Source organism: Equus asinus, chromosome 22, assembly GCF_041296235.1.
Source record: "Equus asinus isolate D_3611 breed Donkey chromosome 22, EquAss-T2T_v2, whole genome shotgun sequence".
Lineage (NCBI taxonomy): Eukaryota > Metazoa > Chordata > Mammalia > Perissodactyla > Equidae > Equus > Equus asinus.
The window spans coordinates 54,716,094-54,736,234 of NC_091811.1; the positions used below are offsets into that span (position 1 = coordinate 54,716,094).

General features: G+C 47.6%; 2 protein-coding genes across 13 annotated transcripts in view; both read right to left on the reverse strand.

Moving 5' to 3' along the window:
- Nucleotides 1–5: 5 nt before the first annotated feature.
- On the reverse strand, nt 6–1,270 carry NPFF (neuropeptide FF-amide peptide precursor). 3 transcript variants are annotated; one of them, XM_044755699.2, is made up of 4 exons: nt 1,139–1,270; nt 721–841; nt 365–486; nt 6–230 (listed from the first exon to the last, which is right to left on the reverse strand). In XM_044755699.2, the coding sequence occupies exons 2-4, from the start codon at nt 826–828 to the stop codon at nt 98–100; spliced, it is 363 nt and encodes a 120-aa protein (XP_044611634.1). In that variant the 5' UTR covers nt 829–841; nt 1,139–1,270; the 3' UTR covers nt 6–97. The 3 variants fall into 3 exon arrangements, with proteins under 3 accessions (XP_044611634.1, XP_070350169.1, XP_070350170.1); XM_070494068.1 differs by having other exon boundaries at nt 365–627; XM_070494069.1 differs by having other exon boundaries at nt 8–230; nt 721–1,201.
- A 3,106-nt stretch (nt 1,271–4,376) lies between these two features.
- LOC106835294 (cyclic AMP-dependent transcription factor ATF-7) overlaps nt 4,377–20,141 on the reverse strand; it is an 81,786-nt gene continuing 66,021 nt past the window's right edge. For all 10 annotated transcript variants that reach the window (XM_014847570.3, XM_044755665.2, XM_014847572.3 and 7 more), the window contains 6 exons: nt 19,387–19,486; nt 18,742–18,855; nt 17,983–18,135; nt 14,989–15,186; nt 13,475–13,583; nt 4,377–9,585 (listed from right to left, as the gene is read on the reverse strand). In XM_014847570.3, the coding sequence (XP_014703056.1) occupies nt 9,368–9,585; nt 13,475–13,583; nt 14,989–15,186; nt 17,983–18,135; nt 18,742–18,855; nt 19,387–19,486 (892 nt within the window). In that variant the 3' untranslated portion in view covers nt 4,377–9,367. The remainder of the gene's footprint in view (nt 9,586–13,474; nt 13,584–14,988; nt 15,187–17,982; nt 18,136–18,741; nt 18,856–19,386; nt 19,487–20,141) is intronic.

Sequence of the window (20,141 nt, forward strand, 5' to 3'; positions counted from 1 at the left end):
CTCATACAGACACAGACACATGGATTCAGAAGCCAGACAGCTTTATTTGGGGGGGGACACATGGCACTTTTGGATGTGGGCTTTGCATGCACAAATATCAAGGAAGGACATGTCGTTTCTTCCCAAAGCGTTGAGGGGCAGCCAGGCTCCAGAACAGGGAGTTCAGCCCCTCCCCAGCTCGAGGACTCAGCCGTTTGGTACTCCAGGAGCCCCAGGTGTTTCTGCCAAACCTTAGGAGAGACCCGTCCTCAGCCGGAGCTCTTTTCAGTCCCTCTCTTCTCTAGCCCCCTCCCTTTCCTTTCTCTTTGGCCCCTGCCCTTTCTGTCTCCAGCCCCTGTGTTGCCCATAACCCTCTCACACTTACCTCTGGGGCTGAAACAGGAAGGCTGGGCTCCAGTCTGGTCTCTGCATGGCCTGGAGCAGGGAGCGCGGGAGTGGCCCAGGGGTCTGGGCATCCTGCGGTGGGTGGGGTTCGGTGTCTTCCTCCTGTGCCACGGAGGCATCCGGGAAGGAAGACGGGCAAAGTCCTTGGGCATTTAGGTCACAAGGGGAAGGGAGTGGCTTCCAGGGGCAAGTAGTAGGAGGCTGAGGAGCCATTTCCTCAGATGTGAGGACCCAGTGAAGACCCTGGCAGCCAGACAGAAGCTTTGAACCTAGAGCATAAGGCTCAAGCTGAGGTAGAGGAAAAATGGTGACATGGGGGTGGGGGTGCTAACTTACCTTGAACATCTGGTCTCCTTCATTCTGGCCCCCTGGTCCTTCAGTGTGGCCCCAGTCTGTTATCAACAGCAGCACCACCAGCAACACTGCTGCCCGCCTGGAATCCATGCTATCTGCCTTCCTACAGGCACACCCACCTTTTATACCTGCTGTCCCCTGTCTCCTAGCCCCACAACAGCCTGAGGGGGAGTCTCGTGCAGGCAATGGAAATGCACAGCTCCATTAAGAGCCACCTGGGATCCCCTCCCATGGCACCCCCCAGACTTCCTGCTCTCAGTCTCCAGCCCCCAGCCCCTAAGCCTGGAGTTACAGACTTTATTAGATGCATAAATCCTGTCTCTAGAGCTCAAGAAGCGTCATTAATTGCAGACGCTTTGTCAGAGCCAGGCCCTAGGGGGCCTTCAAGAACCCCCAATACCTCAACAGGTTGGAGAGCTCTAATTGCACACCGCTTTCTTAACTGTAGAATAAAAGCGGAAGGAAAGTCCTGTCAGGAAGGGTTAGGCGCGTCCTGGAACAGAGGGAGGTGGGGGCAAGAGCAGGGGTCAGAGTTGGCCAGGATGACCCGCCTGGTCCCTCCCCTCACCGGGGCTGCAGTCAGGGTCACCCAGCCCCTTCACCCTCCTGTGTACACGCCTTTTTTTTTTTTTTTTTTTAAAGATTTTATTATTTCCTTTTTCTCCCCAAAGCCCCCCGGTACATAGCTGTGTATTCTTCGTTGTGGGTTCCTCTAGTTGTGGCATGTGGGACGCTGCCTCAGTGTGGTCCGATGAGCAGTGCCATGTCCGCGCCCAGGACTCGAACCAACGAAACACTGGGCCGCCTGCAGCGGAGCGCGCGAACCTAACCACTCGGCCACGGGGCCAGCCCCCTGTGTACACGCCTTTTGGAGGGTTAAAGATGGAATCACCACTCTGAGATTTGCCTGTAGATAGAAAAGTGAGACACGGAAGGAGACGAAAAGGTTTCGGAGCTCGCAGAAGGTGGAGATCGCTTCAGCGTTGTAGACTGACCCGTCTTCACCAGAGAGCGCTGCTTAGGACCTGCCTCCCCTCGGCCCAGAGCCAGCCCCTGCAGCCGAAGCGCTGCTGCCACCCTGTGGTCACAGCTCTGCACTGTCAGGCCAGGCGCTTTCCTTCTGGAATAGCTCTGTGAGGGGTGGGCTGGGTTGGAGGGCCTAGGGACCTGACTCCGTGACCCAGAAAGGCAGGGGCAGGATACTGGGGCTGGCCTATCGTTTTGTCCGTCTCCTTCCAGTCACCCCAGCTTCTGCCTGCTCTAGTGCTGACCCATCGAGGCAATCGAATCCCGCCTTAGGAAAAGTCAGTCACTGCCTCTCAGGGAGGGGTCCCTCAGAGCCACCTGGTGCAGTTTCCCTTCTGATCCCAGAGTCCTTCCTAGGCCTTCCCACAGGGCGGTTCTGTGGCCTCTGCTGGAGAGGCGGCATGAGGTCGTGAGCCTGTGAGCCAGCCTTGCGCAAGCTGTCTGCCTCTCAGCTGCAGTTTCTTCACCTAGAACATGGCAGCAGCAAAGGAGCCGCTTCCCGGGGGGGGAGCACTGTTTGAGACACTCTCTGTAATCCATTTGGCACAGGATCTGACTTAGAGCAAGTGTCCTCAAAACGTGAGCTGTGACAATCCTCGCACACCGGAGTCCTGGGGACTTGCCATCTCCTGAGGCCGTCTTCGGACAGTCTTCTCCTTGCCTGGAGCTGGCTCCCATGGCTCTGTGGCTCCAGCAGGGCCCCAGTTTGCCCCAGTCAGTCTCACAGAACATCTCTCATCTCTTTCATGTTCACAAGCCTTCTGTGTGTTTGAAGACAGATTTCATGCTCCCACTCTGAGTCTTTTTTTGTTCAAGGGAAGTGTTGTCCCCTCTTTAAAGCAAGGCATCTAGAAACCACCTTACACTTTGGATAGGTAGGTTAGGGCAGGTTTTGATCTGGATGTTCTAGATATCATGTTTCTGTTAATGCAGCCTTAGTTAGGGTGTACGTTTCTGTAAACTTTCTCTCACAGTTGGTCCCAAGCACAGAACCTGACATTCCTCATTCTATCTTGTAGTTTCAGTGTCGCTTACAAGGGAGCATCAAGTCTGTGGGTAGACGGCTCCTCTGCGGGAAATGGATCCTGCACCACATCGGGGCCCTTGTCTGTTCTTCTTTGACAGAGGTCCAGAGGAGCGGGGCTGCGAGGGAGGGGGAGGCACTGCAGAGTGGCTCTGGGGGCCACGGGACTCAGTTTCAGTCCTCGCTCTGGCGCTTCCCTGTGTGCCTTGGCCAGGTGCTCCACCTCAGCCTGAGTTCATCCTCAATAACAGGAGGCAAACGCCTCTGTTCTCAGGAGGTCCCGGCAAGCAGTAAATGACTTGATGAAAGCCAGGCGTCTAGTATTCCATCCTGCACAGAGCAGGCACTCAGCGAATGTTTCCCACCCTCCTGCTTCCCCCTCTCATATTTCTCTGATCACCAGTTATGAGCGGGTCTGAGCTGAGGCTGCATCCAGAAAGGGGCTGGTCTAGCTGGCTTCCCATGTCCAGGATGGAGTTGATTGCTGTCTCTTTTGGTTAGAAGTTGGAATGGGTTAATTCTTCTACTTGGGAAACTGTCCTGCTTTCAGAGTCTTATCCACACCTCCAGAATTTCTCAATCTTGACTTTGTTATTTGGCTTCCAGCAACTTCCTTTCTTGCCTTTCTCTGGACCCCCATGTGCTCCTGACCACATCACAGTAAAGACCACCACTGCCTTTCCCACTCTCCCGAGGAGACTCAGGCTTCCGATTTGTGTCAATTATACCAAACATCAGCCACAAACAGCCTCTAAACCACTTCTGTCCTCTTGGGAAGCCCTCAGACACCTGCTGTCTCCTGGTCGAGTTCGTGAGCCTGCTTCCCTCACCTCACTTGTGACGAGAATTATCACGCAAGTGAAGGACACACACAAATGCCCAGAAATGCAGAGTGATCGCCCCACACCTCCCCACGGTTCTGAGCATTTCCTGTTTTTCTTGTGAACTCTCTTCCCTGCTTCTAAGCAAACTCCACCCCTCATTTCCAGACCAGCCTCCTCCCCACACCCACAGAAGTCACAGAAAGCTTCTTTTTCAGTGTCTATGTGCACTCCCCAGACATGCTGGAAACTTGAGGGTGGGGCGTATAAAGTTTCTTAATTTTGGGGAGGTCAGGAGGGGATAAAACACTGAAAGCTAAGAGGCCACTTGCCTTCAGACACCCTCCCATCCCCCATCTACATAAAGCACCTAAGTTCTCCAGCAAGTGCTCCTGTGATGCTGAGGGCCCTGGCGCCCAGGGCAGGGCAAAGGTCTGAGCCCCAGTCTCTGTGGCTCATGTTGTGTTATGTAATATATAAACCACCCACCTTCTCTAGGCTGTGTCTTCCATGCATAAAAGGAGGGATAAGAATCCCTGCTCCTTCTGTCCTAAGAAATGGGAGTGAGGAAGATCACAGACATCAAAGCCAACGAGCTCCCAGAAAGAGTGGACAATGCAACTTGTCGATGAGAGTACTGAAGCATCAGACAGAACAGTGGTTCTCTTGATAGTTTAATGTTATATTTGCAGCATAAATAAGGCACAATATATGTCAGGGCAAGGGAGAAAGGGAGAAGGCATGGCTGGGGGGGGGGTAACTGCTAAGTGGCAAGGGGGAAGGAAGAAGGGACGGTTAGGGAGAAGAGAGCGAAGCCTCTGCCTCAGCCCCGTCCCGGGAGAACGTGAGAGCCTGCTCACAGGGACATGCGGAATTGGGTGGAGGGGAGAGGGAGAAGATGGTTTTGTAACAAAACAGCCTGTAGCACTGCATCCTCCCATCTGTCAAAGCCCACCACTGGGGACTGGGGAGTCCCAGACCCAGAGTCGAGTTCCTTGATGAGGTGGAGAGGTGTTGCTGCGTGTCAGATATACAGGTGAACAGAGATACAGCCATAGACACACACTGCTTTCTTTTCAATAGATACTATGTTAGGAGGCTGCAGCCCCCACTGCTGGGGCGGGAGGCTCATCTCCCTCCCTGAAAGGTGTGTGTGTGCGTCTGTGGGGGAACAGGACAGCTCAAGCTCCAGCTGGTCCTTCCTCTAACAGAGAACGTGGAGTGATCAGTCTGCAAGAAAATATGGGACAACTTCTGTCCAGACAGATGCAGGACTGGTTTTAGGGATACGCAGAAGGAAGACAAACCTAGATTGTGATGTGAGTGATGTGTTTGTTGTTTTAATGGGAGTGGAGGGAGGGACTGGAGGAAATGGAAAAATATGTTAGTGCTAAGGCAGAGGATGGTACTTAAAATATCCTAGACACCCTCAAGAATTTCCCAGCTTGCCCCTAAGGCAATGGTTCTCATTTTTAGTGTGCATCAGAATCACTTGGAGTGCTTGTCAGAGCCCAACCCTAGAGCTCCCGATTCAGTAGGTCTGGGGTGGGGCCCGAATGTGCATTTCTAAGTTCCCAGACGATGGTGCTGCTGGTCCTGGACCATATTCTAAGAACTACTGCCCGAAGGGAAAGTCAGTGAAACTAGTGCTCATAGCCATTTCTTACAGCTAAAACACCACTTACCAGTAGCTAATGCTGGTGAGAGATCTTTGTGCTACCAGCCTCCCGTTAAAAAAATAAAATTAAACCCTAGCAGCACAATACAAACCTGCAACTGCAAAGGACATAAGCTGCCTTAACCTGCCCTACTCTCCCCAGCTTTTCCTCATTCTGGGGTAGGACTTTACCCCAAAGAGAGATGAATGAACTGGTACAGAGGGTGGGAAAGTTGGCCAGCAGCCACCTATGCTCATTCCTGCTGGGTTACCACACCGCCCTCGGGTGGGTAGATGGGGATTTATGTCTCTGTGCACATGCCCGTGTGCAAGAAACAGAGAGAAATCGGTTCTATACTCTGAGGGGGATGATTAGGGTTGTGGGAGGCTGAAGTAGGATGTGGGGGGTCCCCTAATCTGCCTTAGGATCCTCACCTGTCCTGTTCCTCCCTCCACCCCTGTCAAACAAAAGTCTAAAGAAGCAGAAAGAGCATATCAACAAAGGCATATGTGGTCTAGCTAGAAGGACTGGATTCTAAACAGACTGGTTATGAAATTTTTAAAAAAGAATACATTTCCTTCCTGTGTATACAATGTACAATATTAATGGAAAATAATGATTTGGGGATGGGAAGGAAGTTATGAAAGGGGGGGCTTTTTTTGAGGGGGAGAGCTGTCTCAGGGCTAGCACCTTTAAAGGAGCCTCTCAGGGTGGAGCAGGGGAGCCTCAGAAACGAGAGGAGGAATCTTTGGTTCTGCTTGGTGGTTCAGGCTGTAGATGGGACACGGTTATGGATAAGCACCCGTCTACGGGATGGGTGTGCAGGAGGGCAGTGAATCAGGAGAGGAGCCGAGAACAAGAGACCAGGCACAGGGAAGGGAGTAAGGTGAGGCTCAGTTAGGCCATCCTTTCACCACCACCAAGTATGTGGTCTGGAGCTTAGGGCCAAGGTGAGGAGCGGAGGCCAAAGGAAGCCAGATTTAGGGTGTACAACCAACAGGGTAAGAGGAAGTAAAGGAGGTCCTCCTCTTTCCAGTCCTCCCTAGCAGTGTGGGAGGCTTTCTCAGACTTTCAACTCTAAGCGAGCTTTCTGTTAAGAGAACGGGACAGAAAGCCTGCAGGCCAGAAGACCCAGTCCTGGCTCCCATGTCTATGGCCTTGGGTATCCAGCAGCTGCGTCTCTGGAGCAAGGTGGGAGGCCTGAGTCCTGGCTTCACTAGGATGAGTCTCAAGGCACCCACACTCCCAGCTCCTTTCACCAAGTGTCTTCCCTCAGGCCCCTAGAAAGGCCATGGTCCTTAAGAAGGGCTAAGTGACACCTTCCATGATGTTTGGTTCTAGTCCAAATGAGTCTGGAAGGCAAAGCGCAGGGGAGAGCGGCCACGTGGCTGGCAGCAATGACATGGTAAGTGACACTCCCCTTGATTATAAGAGAGGCTTCAGGGTAAGCAATTGCTCTGCCTTCTTAGTGAAACCAAGGACAACTAAGGAGCTGTTTGGGAGGGTCTGTCTTCCCCCTTCCTTGTTTCACTGCTACTTTACTACTAAGGCTCTGCCAATGCCCCTCATTTAGGTCTCCAATACTTACTTCCCACTGATGGAAGTGAAATAAGGACTCAGGAGAATTAGACTTGGGGGCTAAGAAACTAAATAAGATCCACTACATAAATCCTATGCAGAGACACACTGGCAGGGCTCAAACTTCCTCCAAGGCCAGGTAGCGAGGCAGGGCATGTGTGCAGTGACAAACCGATTCTTAACTTGAAAAACACTTGACTGAAGGGGGAAGGAAAATAATCAAGGGTCTTATGAAGGCTCCTTGGGAGCCATAAACTCAGTCAAGCTTTGGGCAAAGCTGCTAGGGGGAAATCAAGATAATAAAAAAGGAAACACAACTGAAGCAGAAGAAAATCCCAAGGAGCAGCCGTCTAAAGGAAAAGTCCTGAGCACAAGTTATGGCTGTGAATTTTTAAAGGCAAGTAGAACCCCTGGAGGAGGCAGCCTGCATCCTGACCATCTGCCCTGCCATTTGCTAGTCTAAGTCACCTCAGGGGCTGTTCCTGTTGGGTCCTGGGTGGCAGAGGATGAAAAAATCATGTTTTCTCTCCTTTCTCTTCAGCAGGTGTGGCTTGTTCAGCACCGGCTCTGAAAAGCAGGAGGGAAAATTACAAACAAATGCAGTAAAACATGTCATCCGACTGGCTCACCAGTTTAATCACTCTGAAGAGATGGGAATCTTGTAGCTTAGAACATTTCCTCATTCCCCCATGACAGCCAATTTGGGAAGACAAAATAGGAAAGGAAGCTGGCAGTTATTTTGTATGTATGCTTAAGATGGAGAGGGGAGAGATGGAGAAAAGGACATTCTTGCCTTGGGCAGATGACAGAAGGTGGCTCTGGGACAACTGGAAGGTTTCATACTGAAGGGCTATGAAAGCTGACCTATCTATCCACAGGCCTCTGGCTTTGGATTGCTTCCTACAGCCCTGGTAGAAATTGTGTAGTTCAGAGCCAAAGGAAGATGAGAAATCTTAATGGGGAAGAAAGAGGGGCAAGAAGGATGAATTTCTCCCCCTACAACCCAACTCTTCAAAGTAAGAACGGCTGAGAGCAATAGTCACCAGTCTCCCAGGCAGGCCAAACCCTCCACAAGCAGGGCTCTTCTGCTGAGGATAGGACTGCGCCTCTCCCCATCCTACCTTATACTCAAGAAACCCCACTCAGGACCTTGGCTGTGACACCTCAGAGTCCTGGGGCTTGGACTATGGAGAAGCATTGCTTCTGCGCAGCAGAGAGCAGAAAAGTGCTGAAGAAACACTGCAGAGCCAGAGAGACCTAGTGGCCAGGCTAGGAAGCTGGTGAAAGAGAGAGAAGAGAGATCCAGAGGGTGGGGGGCACTTGTGAATATAAGACCCAGCTCAGGAAAGAAGACAGATGTGTGAGGCTGAGAGATGGGGAAGAGCCAGAGAGCGCAGGAGTCCCTTACGTGACAGCCTCTAGAGGGCTGCATCTCAACCAGTTCTACAAGAGGGACAGAGGCAGTAATGTGGACAGGGAAATAAAGAAGGAGGAGCAGGAGCAGAAAGATGACCAAAAGGAATATGTATGCTTTGGCCAGTAAACTCTTGTAAGACATACAAGGATCAAGCTTTAAATGACATTCTTCCTACTGGGCCTGAGGGTTAGGACTGAAGGAAGATGGAGTGGGGAGGGGGTCAGCCAGTCAGACCCCAGGCACTTTCCCTTTTCACTACCAAGCAACAGCTAATAAGGCCACAAGATGAGGTTGCCAAGATGAGGTTAGCGGGAGGTGGAAAAGACCCCACGACTAGACTGGGAAAACTAGAGAGACAAAATGAGGTACCCAAATAGCTCCGGAAATAGATGAAAAAGGGTTAGAACTCTCGGGGTTTTGTTTCTTTCTTTTTGCTTTTTGTTTGTTGTTTGGGTGGCAGGTAGGGAGAAGGACTAAGGTTTATGGAATAGCTGGAAAAGACTGCTACCTCATACATCAAAGGTAACCTTACATTTCCCATAAGTGAATGTTTTAACTAGAATTTAGGAAGGGGACAAAGGGATAAATAAGCAGCTACTGGGAGACAAAGTCCTGAGTCCACGGTGTGGCTGGGGATGGGTCAGAGGGTGACACGCCATCAACTCTAGCCTCCCTTTGCCCAGCAGGAAGTGGCATGCTGCTAAGGAACGAGAAGGTAGCAGCTGCGGCTTAGTGGGAAGAGAGGGAACCGAGAATCCTGAAACCTAGAAGAGCAAGGGTTAGTGTTAAAAGAGACAGGTACATGTGCACGGGCAGGGGTGATTGTTCGGACCATCTGGAAAGGCCTTTGGCTATGGATATATCAGAAACGCCCCCCTCAGGGGATGATCTATGCGGCTCTGGGGCTGGGAGGCTCCTAGTACAGGTGTCAACGTACATGACCATGTGGCTGAAGAGAAAAGCCTCACATCTGTCCGTTACTCACAACACACAATTTTCCCCCCATGTTGCCATGTCCGAGGCAGATGGGAGGGGATAAGATGATATCTCTCTTGGCTCCTGGGCGGGCGAGCTCTGGCTGTGGACCTCTCCACCAGGGGAGGCATCATCTGCCCGCAGACTGGGACTGTGGGGTCATGATCACATGCGACTGTATCGGCATGCTCAGTTCTGTCCTTTGGCTGGCCATCTGAGTGAGGACCGAGGTGGCCACAGCTTCAGCTGCAGAGCGAACGCTGAGGCCATTGCTAGGGGCTGTTGCTGAGCTGTGCTGAATCACAGGGGCTGGAGAACCCGTTGGCTCTGAGCTTTCCTTGGGGCTTTCTGCCAGGAAGGAGAGCAAAGAGCAGAGAGCAAGTGGTTAGAAAACAGAATGGGGAAACAGGCAGGACTATCTTTTGCCATAATTTTAAAGGAGCCCAAAGGAAAAGGAGGCCCACCTTTTTTTGAGGGAAACTTTCCCAGAATCTTGGCCTCTAAGCTGTGAATGGTCTAGGAAATGGGAAACAGAAGGGAAGCAAGAACTAGGCCCAAATTAACCTATTTTTTCCCAATAAAGCAAATCCCCAACGTGTTAATTATATTGTCTGGCTTCTAGGTCTTTGCACAGTTCATTACCCTTATTGGAACACTCTTCCTCTTATTCTTGTCTTTAAAGGTGATTTAAAATAGATCTCTTTTTAGCTATCCTCTCTGACTAGTTCCCACAGAAATGGAATCATGCCATTATTTTTTACGTTCCTTTAGCATGTAGTTGCATCACAGGTAAGCCTGATAAATATCAAGCTACAATCAAATGATGTTATGAATGACCAGTCCTTGGCTAAGGTTCAGTTAACACAACAAACTACAAAGAGGTCTGTTAGACCCTCCTGACTATCAATTAGCTAGGCATTAATGACTGAAAGCAATTACGATGAGTTATGCCACTCCACGTAAAGTGACAGTAACAGTTTACTACTAAACACAAAGATCTGAGCTCATACAAAGCTAGCTCGATGTTTCTCATCAGTCGAGGAGTTTTATTAAACATCAGATAGCCTCCACGGCTGCTTAAACAGAGATGTGTGGAATAAGGGCAAACTGGCAATAGTTGGTTGTATTTTGACCTCCTGATGAATGCCTGAGTGTTCTTTCAGGATTCAAATGTTACCTCCTCTGTGAAGCCTTCTTTGCTATGCTCAGGAAATTAACTATTTCATTGCTTGTGCTTTCAGAGCATACATCCATTTATTCATCAAACATTTATGAGCATTGTCCATGTGCCAAGCACTAGGCTATATAAAGAATAAAGCAGGAGCCCTGTCCTCAGGTAGCTCCCAGTCTAACGGCTCTTTGCCTGAGACATCTGTGCTAACCTTATTCATGGGTTGACATGTTTATCTCCTCATAACCCTATGAGGTTAGTAACAGAGGCAGTAACAGTGGCTCATTTGTCCTCTGTCAAGTACCTACTGTGATGTCTACACCACACAGCAGGAACTAAATATATCTTTGCTGTTAACAAACAAGTATTAATGGGTTGACTACCTGTTAGAGTTCTTATAGTGACTGAGTAGAAAACTTACTGTAAATAGACTTCATACTGATAAACAGTCCTTGCTTTCCTTAGCCCATCAAAAGGATTTGAAGGGGCCTGCCCAGTGGCCGAGCTGTTAAGTACATGCACTCCAGCTTCAGCAACCCAGGGTTTCATTGGTTCGGATCCTGGTCCTAGACATGGCACCGCTCATCAGGCCATGCTGAGGCAGCATTCCACATGTCACAACTAGAAGGACCCACAACTAAAAATACACAACTATGTACTGGGGGGCTTTGGGGAGAAAAAGGAAAAATAAAATCTTAAAAAAAAAAAATGGTTATATTAAATTAAAAAAAAATGGATTTGAAATGGTTGACCACTAAACTTCTTGAAACACTTTCTTATTTGGTTTACAGAACACCATACTCAGCTACTCAGCTGGTTTTCCTCCTACCTTCTTGGCTGCTCATTCTCATTCTTTTTTTTTTTTTTTTTGAGGAAGAGTGGCCCTGAGCTAACATCCATGCCCATCCTCCTCTACTTTATATGTGGGACACCTACCACAGCATGGCTTTTGCCAAGCGGTGCCATGTCCGCACCCGGGATCCGAACCAGCAAACCCTGGGCCGCCGAGAAGCGGAATATGTGCACTTAACTGCTGTGCCATAGGGCCGGCCCCTCTCATTCTCTTTTGTGGGTTCCTTCTCATCTCCCTGACCTCTAAATGTTGGAGTACCCCAGGGCTCAGTCCAGGGACTTCTCTTTCGCTATCTCTGCTCTCTCCCTTGACAGTAACATTTCCCAGTTTCATGGCTTTAAAAACTAACTATATGCTGCTGACTCCCAAAGTCGTATCTTTCGCCTTTCCTCTGAACTGCAGACCCATGTAACCAGCTGCCTGCTTGACATCTCCACCTACTAACAGACTTCTTAAACTCAGCTTGTCCAAAACTGAGCTCCTAATATGCCTCCAAGGCCCCTTCCTCCTACACGTTCCCCATCTCAGTGAATGGCAACTCTGTTCTCGCAGTTGCTCAGGCCACAACTGTAGCGTAATTTTTGCTGCTTCTTTTCTCATGTACTGCCCTGTCTGGCCCATCATCAAACCCTGTCACTCTAACTTCAATATATATTCTGAATTCAACCCCTTCTCACCACTTTCACTACCACCATCCAGTCCAAGGCTCCCTCCTCTCTTGCTCGTGCACGTGCAATAGCCTCCTAAGTGGACTGCCTGCTTCTGCCTGTGCCCCCTGCACCAACAGTGATCCTGTTCACACCCAGGTCAGATCAGTCATGTTCCTCCTCTGCTGAAAACTCTCTAGTGGCCCCAGTGTAGAGGAAAAGCTGAGGTCCTCACTATGACCAATGAGGCCCTACACAAAAACGCTCCCCTACCCCCGACACCTCATCTCTAACTCCTCTCCAGCCCCCATTCTCTCCAATCCAGCCACACTAGCCTCCCTGGTGTTCCTAGAATGTGCCAGGCCACTCCTACTTGGGGTCTTTGCATTTGCTGTTTCCCCTGCGTGGGGTACCTTTCTCCCATATAAATGCACGGCAAGTTCCCTCACTTCCTTATGGTCTTTATTCAAAAGCCACCTCATCTAAAATTTCAACCCTGCTGCCAACATTTCATATTTCTCTTCTCTGTTTTATTTTTTTCTTCCAAGCATTTACTCTTATCTAACATACCATACATTGTACCTATTTATCTTGTTTATTGTCTGTCTCACCTACTAAAATATAAGCCCCTCAAGGGCAGGGATTTCAATCTAATCTATTTGGTTCCCTAATTTATCCTTAGCATGTAAAACAGTGCTTGGCACAGAACAGGCTCAGTCAAACCTACTTAATGAATGCCTGTACCATGAAGTGCATATTAAAACTCAAACTTAAATAGAGATATTTAAAACTGGTGATGTGGTTACTCTTTTTCTATGGGAACACATCTCTGAAATGATAGACAGTTAGTGGAAAAACAATTCAATATATCAAAATTTGACAGCCAACATTTCTATGAATTATTTAATTTGTAAAGGAAAATGACTTACTAGCTTTTACTGTCCATAAGTAAATAATTCACAGTAATTTTAATTTTAGGATTGTGCTTGTCCTGAGCACGACGCTATGACCATATCTCTTTCTAGCACTATTTTATGTGTGCTCATAGATTACAAACTGAAACCAGTATCAGCCCATCATTAGGAAGATGAAACATACCCCCAAATCCCAGTGCTTAACCAAGCCCAGTGTAGCATCTGCTGTTATATACTCTTGAGGTCAAGACAGTGTCTTTGGAATAAGAAAGACCTGGATGTGAATCCTGGCTCCACCACGTCACCAACTGTGTACTTCAGGTAAGTGACTAATCTGAGCGCAGTTTTATCGTGTATAAATGGAGGGAATATCTATTTCGTGAGAGAATTGGGAAGATGGTAGAGTGCTTAACACAAAGTAGGCACCCGATAAACTCTGTTACCCTTTATCTCCAACTATGATAGATAAACAGGATAACTCTATACGGTTTTCAAACAAAGGCTTCTAGGACTGGTTGCTCCACAAAGGCTGCTTACTCATCAGTCTGGACCCCCACAACATCCAGAATGGGGTTATAAAATTATAAACAGCTGAGACGTTCATCACAGCAGGTTATGACTGACTGCCCATGCTTAGTTGTGAGCCACTCACCTAAATAGCCTTGGGTCTTCTTCTGTAGTGCAGTGACTGGGCAGTCTTTATGAGCTAACAGTAGCTGTTTCAACTGAGCCACCTCATTGCGTAGTAATGTGACTTCATTCTGAGGAGGGAGGGAAGAAAAGAGGATCAAGAAAATTCATGCCACACTCTTTTTTTCTCTCTGCTTTTTCTCCCCAAATCCCCCCAGGACATAGTTGTATATCCTAGTTGTAGGTCCTTCTAGTTGTGGCATGTGGGACGCCGCCTCAATGTGGCCTGATGAGTGGTGCCATGTCCGTGCCCAGGATCCAACCAGCAAAACCCTGGGCCGCTGAAGCGGAGCGTGAAAACTTAACCACTCGGCCACCGGGCCGGCCCCCTATGCTACACTCTTAAACATCTAGTGGCTGTCTGGATTTTCTCCCCTGAATCCAGGAAAGACTCCTGTGAGCAAGGCTGCAGACAGCCCAGGGCTGGTATAGTCACGAATTCAGTGACAGGGGCAGCTTACAGTGAAAAGCAGTGATTTATAATAGAAAAATTACTCCTCTTTAGGGTAAATATGATTATACCAAAATTAATAAGGCATATGTCTTTTGACTGAAAGCCTACTTCCAGGAATCTATTTAACAGAATTATCTACTCAAGTACATACAATATTCACTGCAGCCTTGCTGTTCTAGCAAAAAATCAGAAACATAAATATCCATACTTTATAATACAACAACACTATACAATGTACTGCTATACAGCTATTTAAAAAAATGAGGTAGACCATCTATATACATGGTTAGATTTCCAGGAGATACTCTTAACCTATTTATGTTAAAACAAACACACAATCCCTCGCTGACTCCCCCACAAAAACTATAAATGAAAAAATATTTAGGAATACATATATATCAGGTAGGTACACACAAACATCCACAGGGAAGAGAGTGAACCTGAGAAAGGCATATTGAAGAGCGGCTTTGTTTTTATTCTACACCTCCACATGTGTATGTATATGTGTATTATATAAATGTCATATATAAATATATTACCTCGGTAATGAAATATTTTAATGATCAGAAGAAGGGAAAATAATAATCAAGAAACTATCCAGATTATAAGTGTTCTATTTGTGCTTGTATGGCTTTTTCTTTCTTTCTTTTATTAAGCTGCATTATCTGGGGCAAATACATTTCCCTTTGGGTATTCCATGACCTCAGTCGGATCCTGCTGATGGCTGAAAAGAGCACTTTTAAGCCCCCCTGGGGCACTTAATCTAATTCTCTTCACCCAAATGGGTCTGTGGATGACTCGTTCTAGTAGCAGATTTGGGAGTAGATGGTGAGTGTCTTTTCCAATCCTGGGGAAGAGATTTCAACTTTGACTAAGAGACTCTTTCTGTGTTTTTCCTGGCACATCTTCTGGATCTGTCCTAATTTAAAGAATTACCATCTTCTATCCTACTGTCCCACTGTTTTATGATTCAATCCCACTCCCCATATTCAACGATCCAATATCCTCCAGAACCCACTCACACTCAGCTGAATGTTCTGGGAAGTGAGCTCCTCTGCCTTCTTCTCCAGGGAGGACACCCATAGCTTCCGCTTTTGACGGCAACGTGAGGCTGCAGCCCGGTTGCGCTCCAGAAAGCGCTGCCGCCGCTCATCCGGATCTTCATCCACCGTGCGTCGCCGGCGCCCTCCGGTACTAGGAGTGGGCTGGGCTGGTGAGACCTGTTGCCCAGGAAGGAAGAGGAATTGCTTGAAGGGAATGTCACTCCTTTCCAAATTAAACCTGACATTCGGTAAATTCGTACGATCTGGTAAAGATCTGGTAAAGGGATGTACCAGTCTCTGTAACCAAAGCCAGTCTCATTACTCTGGCCCTTAGCTTCCCTGTTGGAGTAGTTCCTCATTCTGCCTCCCATTTCTTTCCAGCCTTCTCAGCCTCATACTTAGACAAACCACAGTTCAGTTGGAAACTGTATGTCTGAGATAGACAAAATGAAACTAGGATCAACTTTTTTTCCTCAACAATAAGAGTCTTGTAGGCAGGGAAACTGTAATGGGGGCGGGTGGCAGGGGAACTGCTAGGAAGACTGTGGAACAAAAAAGTTTGAGAATCACTGATTTGGACAAGCAATATATATAAACCACTGCATGCCACAACAAGTTTCAGAAAAGGAGGAAAGATTTTACCACCGTGAAATAGGGGCTAGTATGGAGAGATATGGATTAGTATATTCTTTTTACTTATAATCAGTTATTAATCACCCTCAATAATCCCCCTGCCTTGTTTGTTCTGTTTGTTTTTTAAACAGAAAAACACTTCTCAATCCATTTACAAATTGATGATATAGGACTGCCTTGTGTCTTTAAACTTCAGGCTGCTGTCCCTTGTCACTAAAGCACTTTTGGATCATCTTCCGTTTCTGTTAGCTGGTATGTGGTCAGAGAAGATAGACCAATTTTATAATAGTGGCCCAAATTAAAATGTAGAAAGGTCAACCATCTGTATAAAAGAAACTACATAATGTAAAACAATGCCAAAAATAAATTCTTCCTGGATCTGTTGCTATTAGGGACTATCTATGTTAGTTCCCAAATGCCAGAGCTCACATCAGTTGCATGAGAATACACATGAGCTCATAAAAAAACAGAGTCTTCTCCACTTCAGGCCCTACTGAAGCATGTTCTCCATTAATACAGTAATCAGAGATCATTTTATTTATTCAGACTAATATCATGTCTCCCAAAAGAAAAAACTGGAGAGGGAATTTCAAACTCTATTTAATGAACTAGAGGTCTTGGATCATTGCTTCTCACTACACTAAGGGAAGTTTACACTAATTCTCTTGAGATGTTCAATTTCTTCTTTGTTGTGAGCTCACTGGAACACTTGTAAAGAGCGGTGCTTTAGGAGGATGTGGAAAGGGAAATGATATGTTCCTTTGCTCTCATAGGCAACTCAGTAACTCTCGCAGGGAGTGGAGGCCAAGAACAGGCCAAGAGAAAGAAGGGAAGAACAAGAAGGAAAGGAATCAGTGTGACTAAAAAGGAAGTCATGTCATTTCCTCAAGAGGGAAGCAGCACAATTCGGGCAAGGGGACTAATGCTTTCCCATCTCCAGGGACTGGCATGGGAAGGGGTTACCGGAGGGCAGGCAGGCGTAGCTTCCAGTAAGAAAACTCAAAGGAAAGCTTTGTTGTTGGCCAAGCGTTAAGGCAGCATATGGCCATTAAATGTTGGGACATGTGGTGGCAACTGATGAAGCAGGTGGCGACATCAGGAAAAGGGCTGGGCAAAGGATGTAACTCTAGAAACCCATCTCAGGTTGTTGTCACCTGTCCAGTACAGACAATGCAAAAATTGCGGCCTATTCAGTTTGCAAAGAAACATTAAAAATTAGCCCTCCTTGAGAAAAAATTGGGCATCTACATGGGACTGCTCTGGCTTAAGACTTTACTTTCTCTGTCACAAGAACGAAGTAAATTGACAAGGAAAAGGTGTTTTTTGTGTGTCTGTTTACTGAGCCATCTTAATACTGTGAAATCACATTTTATTTCATTTTAATTTTTTTTGGTGAGGAAGATTGGCCCTGAACTAACACCTGTTGCCAATTTTCCTCTTTTTGCTTGAGGAAGAGTGGCCCTGAGCTAACATGAGTGCCAGTCTTCCTCTATTTTGTATGTGGGATGCCTCCACAGCATGGCTTGATGAGCGGTGTGTAGGTCTACGCCCAGGATCCAACTCCGTGAACCCTGGGCTGCTGAAGCAAAGTGCGTGAACTTAACCACTATGCAACCGGACTGGCCCCCTACATTTTATTAATATATTATTATTATCCATCTGATTTTTGCTGTAAAATCTAACCAGGTAAGGTTTTCTTTTGTAAGACTTAATAAATAGGAAAGAGACTAGAGAAGCCTCCTTTGCCTGGTACACAAAGTGGTTTGAAGTGAGGTTCTGTCCCCCCTTTTATTTCTTTTTGAGGAAGATTAGCCCTGAGCTAACTACTGCCAATCCTCCTCTTTTTGCTGAGGAAGACTGGCCCTGAGGTAACCTCCATGCCCATCTTCTTCTACTATATACGTGGGATGCCTACCACATCATGGCTTTTGCCAAGTAGTGTCATGTCTGCACCTGGGATCCGAACTGGCAAACCCTGGGCCACGGAGAAGTGGAATGTGCAAACTTAACCACTGCGCCACCAGGCTGGCCCTGGTTCTGTCCCATTTTAGAGGGTTCTGTAGATACATCATTCACATATACAAAGAAACAAACAGCAAAAATTGAGACCTCCTCTGTGACAGTTCTGCAAATGTCCAGCCCGTTTGCACATAAGTATAACACAAGGGTGGGTAAAGAATGGTGTATTGTGCTACTGTCACACTGTCAACAAGAACCAAAGAGCAGGAAGATGCCCAGAAAGCTGAAATCCATTCTGCTCTTTCTTCTCTTTGAAAAACAGGTATGACATAAAGAGTAATGGTGACACAACTGGTTCCCCCATGCAAGGGCCCAACGGACCTGTGGCTGGGCAGGGGACGGGGCGTCAGGGTGTTGGATGAGAATCTGGCTCTGCTCAGGACGGGCCGTCACCATGGTGCTGGCTGTGCCCACCACCATCCCACAACCACCGTTGATTGAGGAGACTTGGTGGGTTAGGGTGGCTTTTAGTCTCTGTGGGGAAAGATAAGAAAAATTAGCTTGTCAAGGGTAAAGGGTGAGAAGAGTGGGCTTAGATTTTATTACTGACCTTACAGATAGCTAAAATTTCCATGCTAATTTTCCCTTAACAGAGGAATTAAAGAAAATGACGAGGGAGAGAGAATGTGCACCTGGATCCCCAAAATGCCTACTCTGTTCCCTGGCTATCATCGTGGCACAGGTGGAGGGCTGGGGGTGTTGAAGCAGTAGAGTGCAGATGAAAGCTCTCTCCTGGAACCGGGCCAGGTGCTGCTTACGCAGCTATTCACCTCTTGGCCAGCTCTCCTGCCCACTCATCCACCCTCCATCTGTCACCCTGGAACTAAAACAGCAAGAGTCCCACTCCAAACAATCTGTGCTGCCTCTTTTCACCACCGTGCTCTATGTACCAGGCTCCAAAGGTGGAAGAGAGGAGATAGGAGTCATGAATCAGGGTCTTTTCTTCTCTAGACCCCACCACAGGATGTCTTTAGCTTTGCCAGCCCCAGAAGTTTCCTTTGCTTGGCTCACTTGAAAAGCCTAGGCTGATACCAAGTCTTTCAGAAGGCCCAACATTGCCCCAGGCCAGGATATACTCACCATCTTGGCTTCTGATGGCATAGGGTGGCCAGAGGGAGAAATAGAACCACTGCTGTTAACTGGTGGGCCAGGGATACCAGGAATGTTGGGTACTATAGACACAGGTCTGGCCAGCTGGATCAAGAGAAGGAAGAAAAACCAGAAGGGAACATAATACTATTGGTGAGGCAACACTTTCCCAAAATGAAGTGCTTTTGAGATTGGCACATCAGGGCCTGTTCTGTGCAATCTGCCCACAGGGTATGCAGGGACAGCCTGAGAAATACCTTCCCCCATGGAGCACCACAGGGCAGGGAATCTAATCCTTCAGTGCTGTGACAATTTCTATGAGACAGGCTGGGACTGTATCTTGAGGAAAGTGGTGGGCAATTTGGGAGGTGCTAAGTGCCAAGTGAAATCAACCAATCAGCAGGCTGGCAAGATCAATTTCTAGACCAGGAGCCAATTGTCCAGATGAGTCTTTGTCTAGTGTTCCATAGTGCTGGGTTGGCAGAGGTTAGTGAAGAGCGTGGGCAGGCTGCTATGCTCAACTAATACAGACCAGAGCCCACGTTTCCCAGGGGCTCGTGTGTGTTTATGAGCAATCAGGTGGAAGGGAGGGATTAGTGTGTGGGTAGGGTTGGCTGCCCCAACTACAGCGCTCACCGATATAACAGAAGGCATCTGTACCGGAGGCCCTGGCAGCACAGGCATGGTCTGTCCATTAGCAAGATGCATGACGAGAGGGAGGGAGCCAGTGGGAGACCTGGAGGAGACATGAAATGAAGTGGTCATAATACCAGTGGTCATGGTACCAGACCCTCTTGCTGACGGATCTTCCTCCTATAATTATAGGAGGTTTTTCAGTTTTCTCTAGTTAGAGAAGGTACAGGGCAACACTATAAAATCCTGACACCCTCATGAAGGTGGAAAAAGCAGAAAATGCTACTAACCTTACCTTATGGATGGAGAGAAATGGCAAGATCTTTATAACTTGCAAATTAAGCAAACACCACTGAACTCAAATGGGTGGGAAGCTAATCCTCCTGGGAGTTTAGAAAAATTAAATAGACATTCCTACCACTGGCACGTATAAATTCTGTCTTGCCTTAAATAAGGGCAGGTTAGACTAAAGTTGTCATTTTGCAAAGCTGAATTATATCATATGATAACCAAATACGAGTAAGTTTCTCTTGTTCCTTTCCACATTTTTCTCTACCCTTGCCCAAAAAAGACGTCCCTTGGTATTTTTTTCTACTGGGTCCAGAGAACAAAAGCTTTAAGAGGCTGAATCCTGACTATAACCTCTTAACTCATGGGTACCTGGGGACAGGATCTCAAGTCATTCCATTAGGAAATGTGTGTCGGCCATGCCAGGAGTGAAGACAGAGACAAATAAACAAAATTAAGGGTAGGAAAGA

Coding starts and splice junctions, on each gene's coding strand:
- NPFF (XM_070494068.1), bottom strand. CDS start 828: ATGGATTCCAGGCGGGCAGCAGTGTTGCTGGTGGTGCTGCTGTTGATA. Junction 628..720: donor AAGGAGACCAGATGTTCAAG/GTAAGTTAGCAC, acceptor TCTGGCTGCCAG/GGTCTTCACTGGGTCCTCAC. Junction 231..364: donor TTCCTGTTTCAGCCCCAGAG/GTAAGTGTGAGA, acceptor GTCTCTCCTAAG/GTTTGGCAGAAACACCTGGG.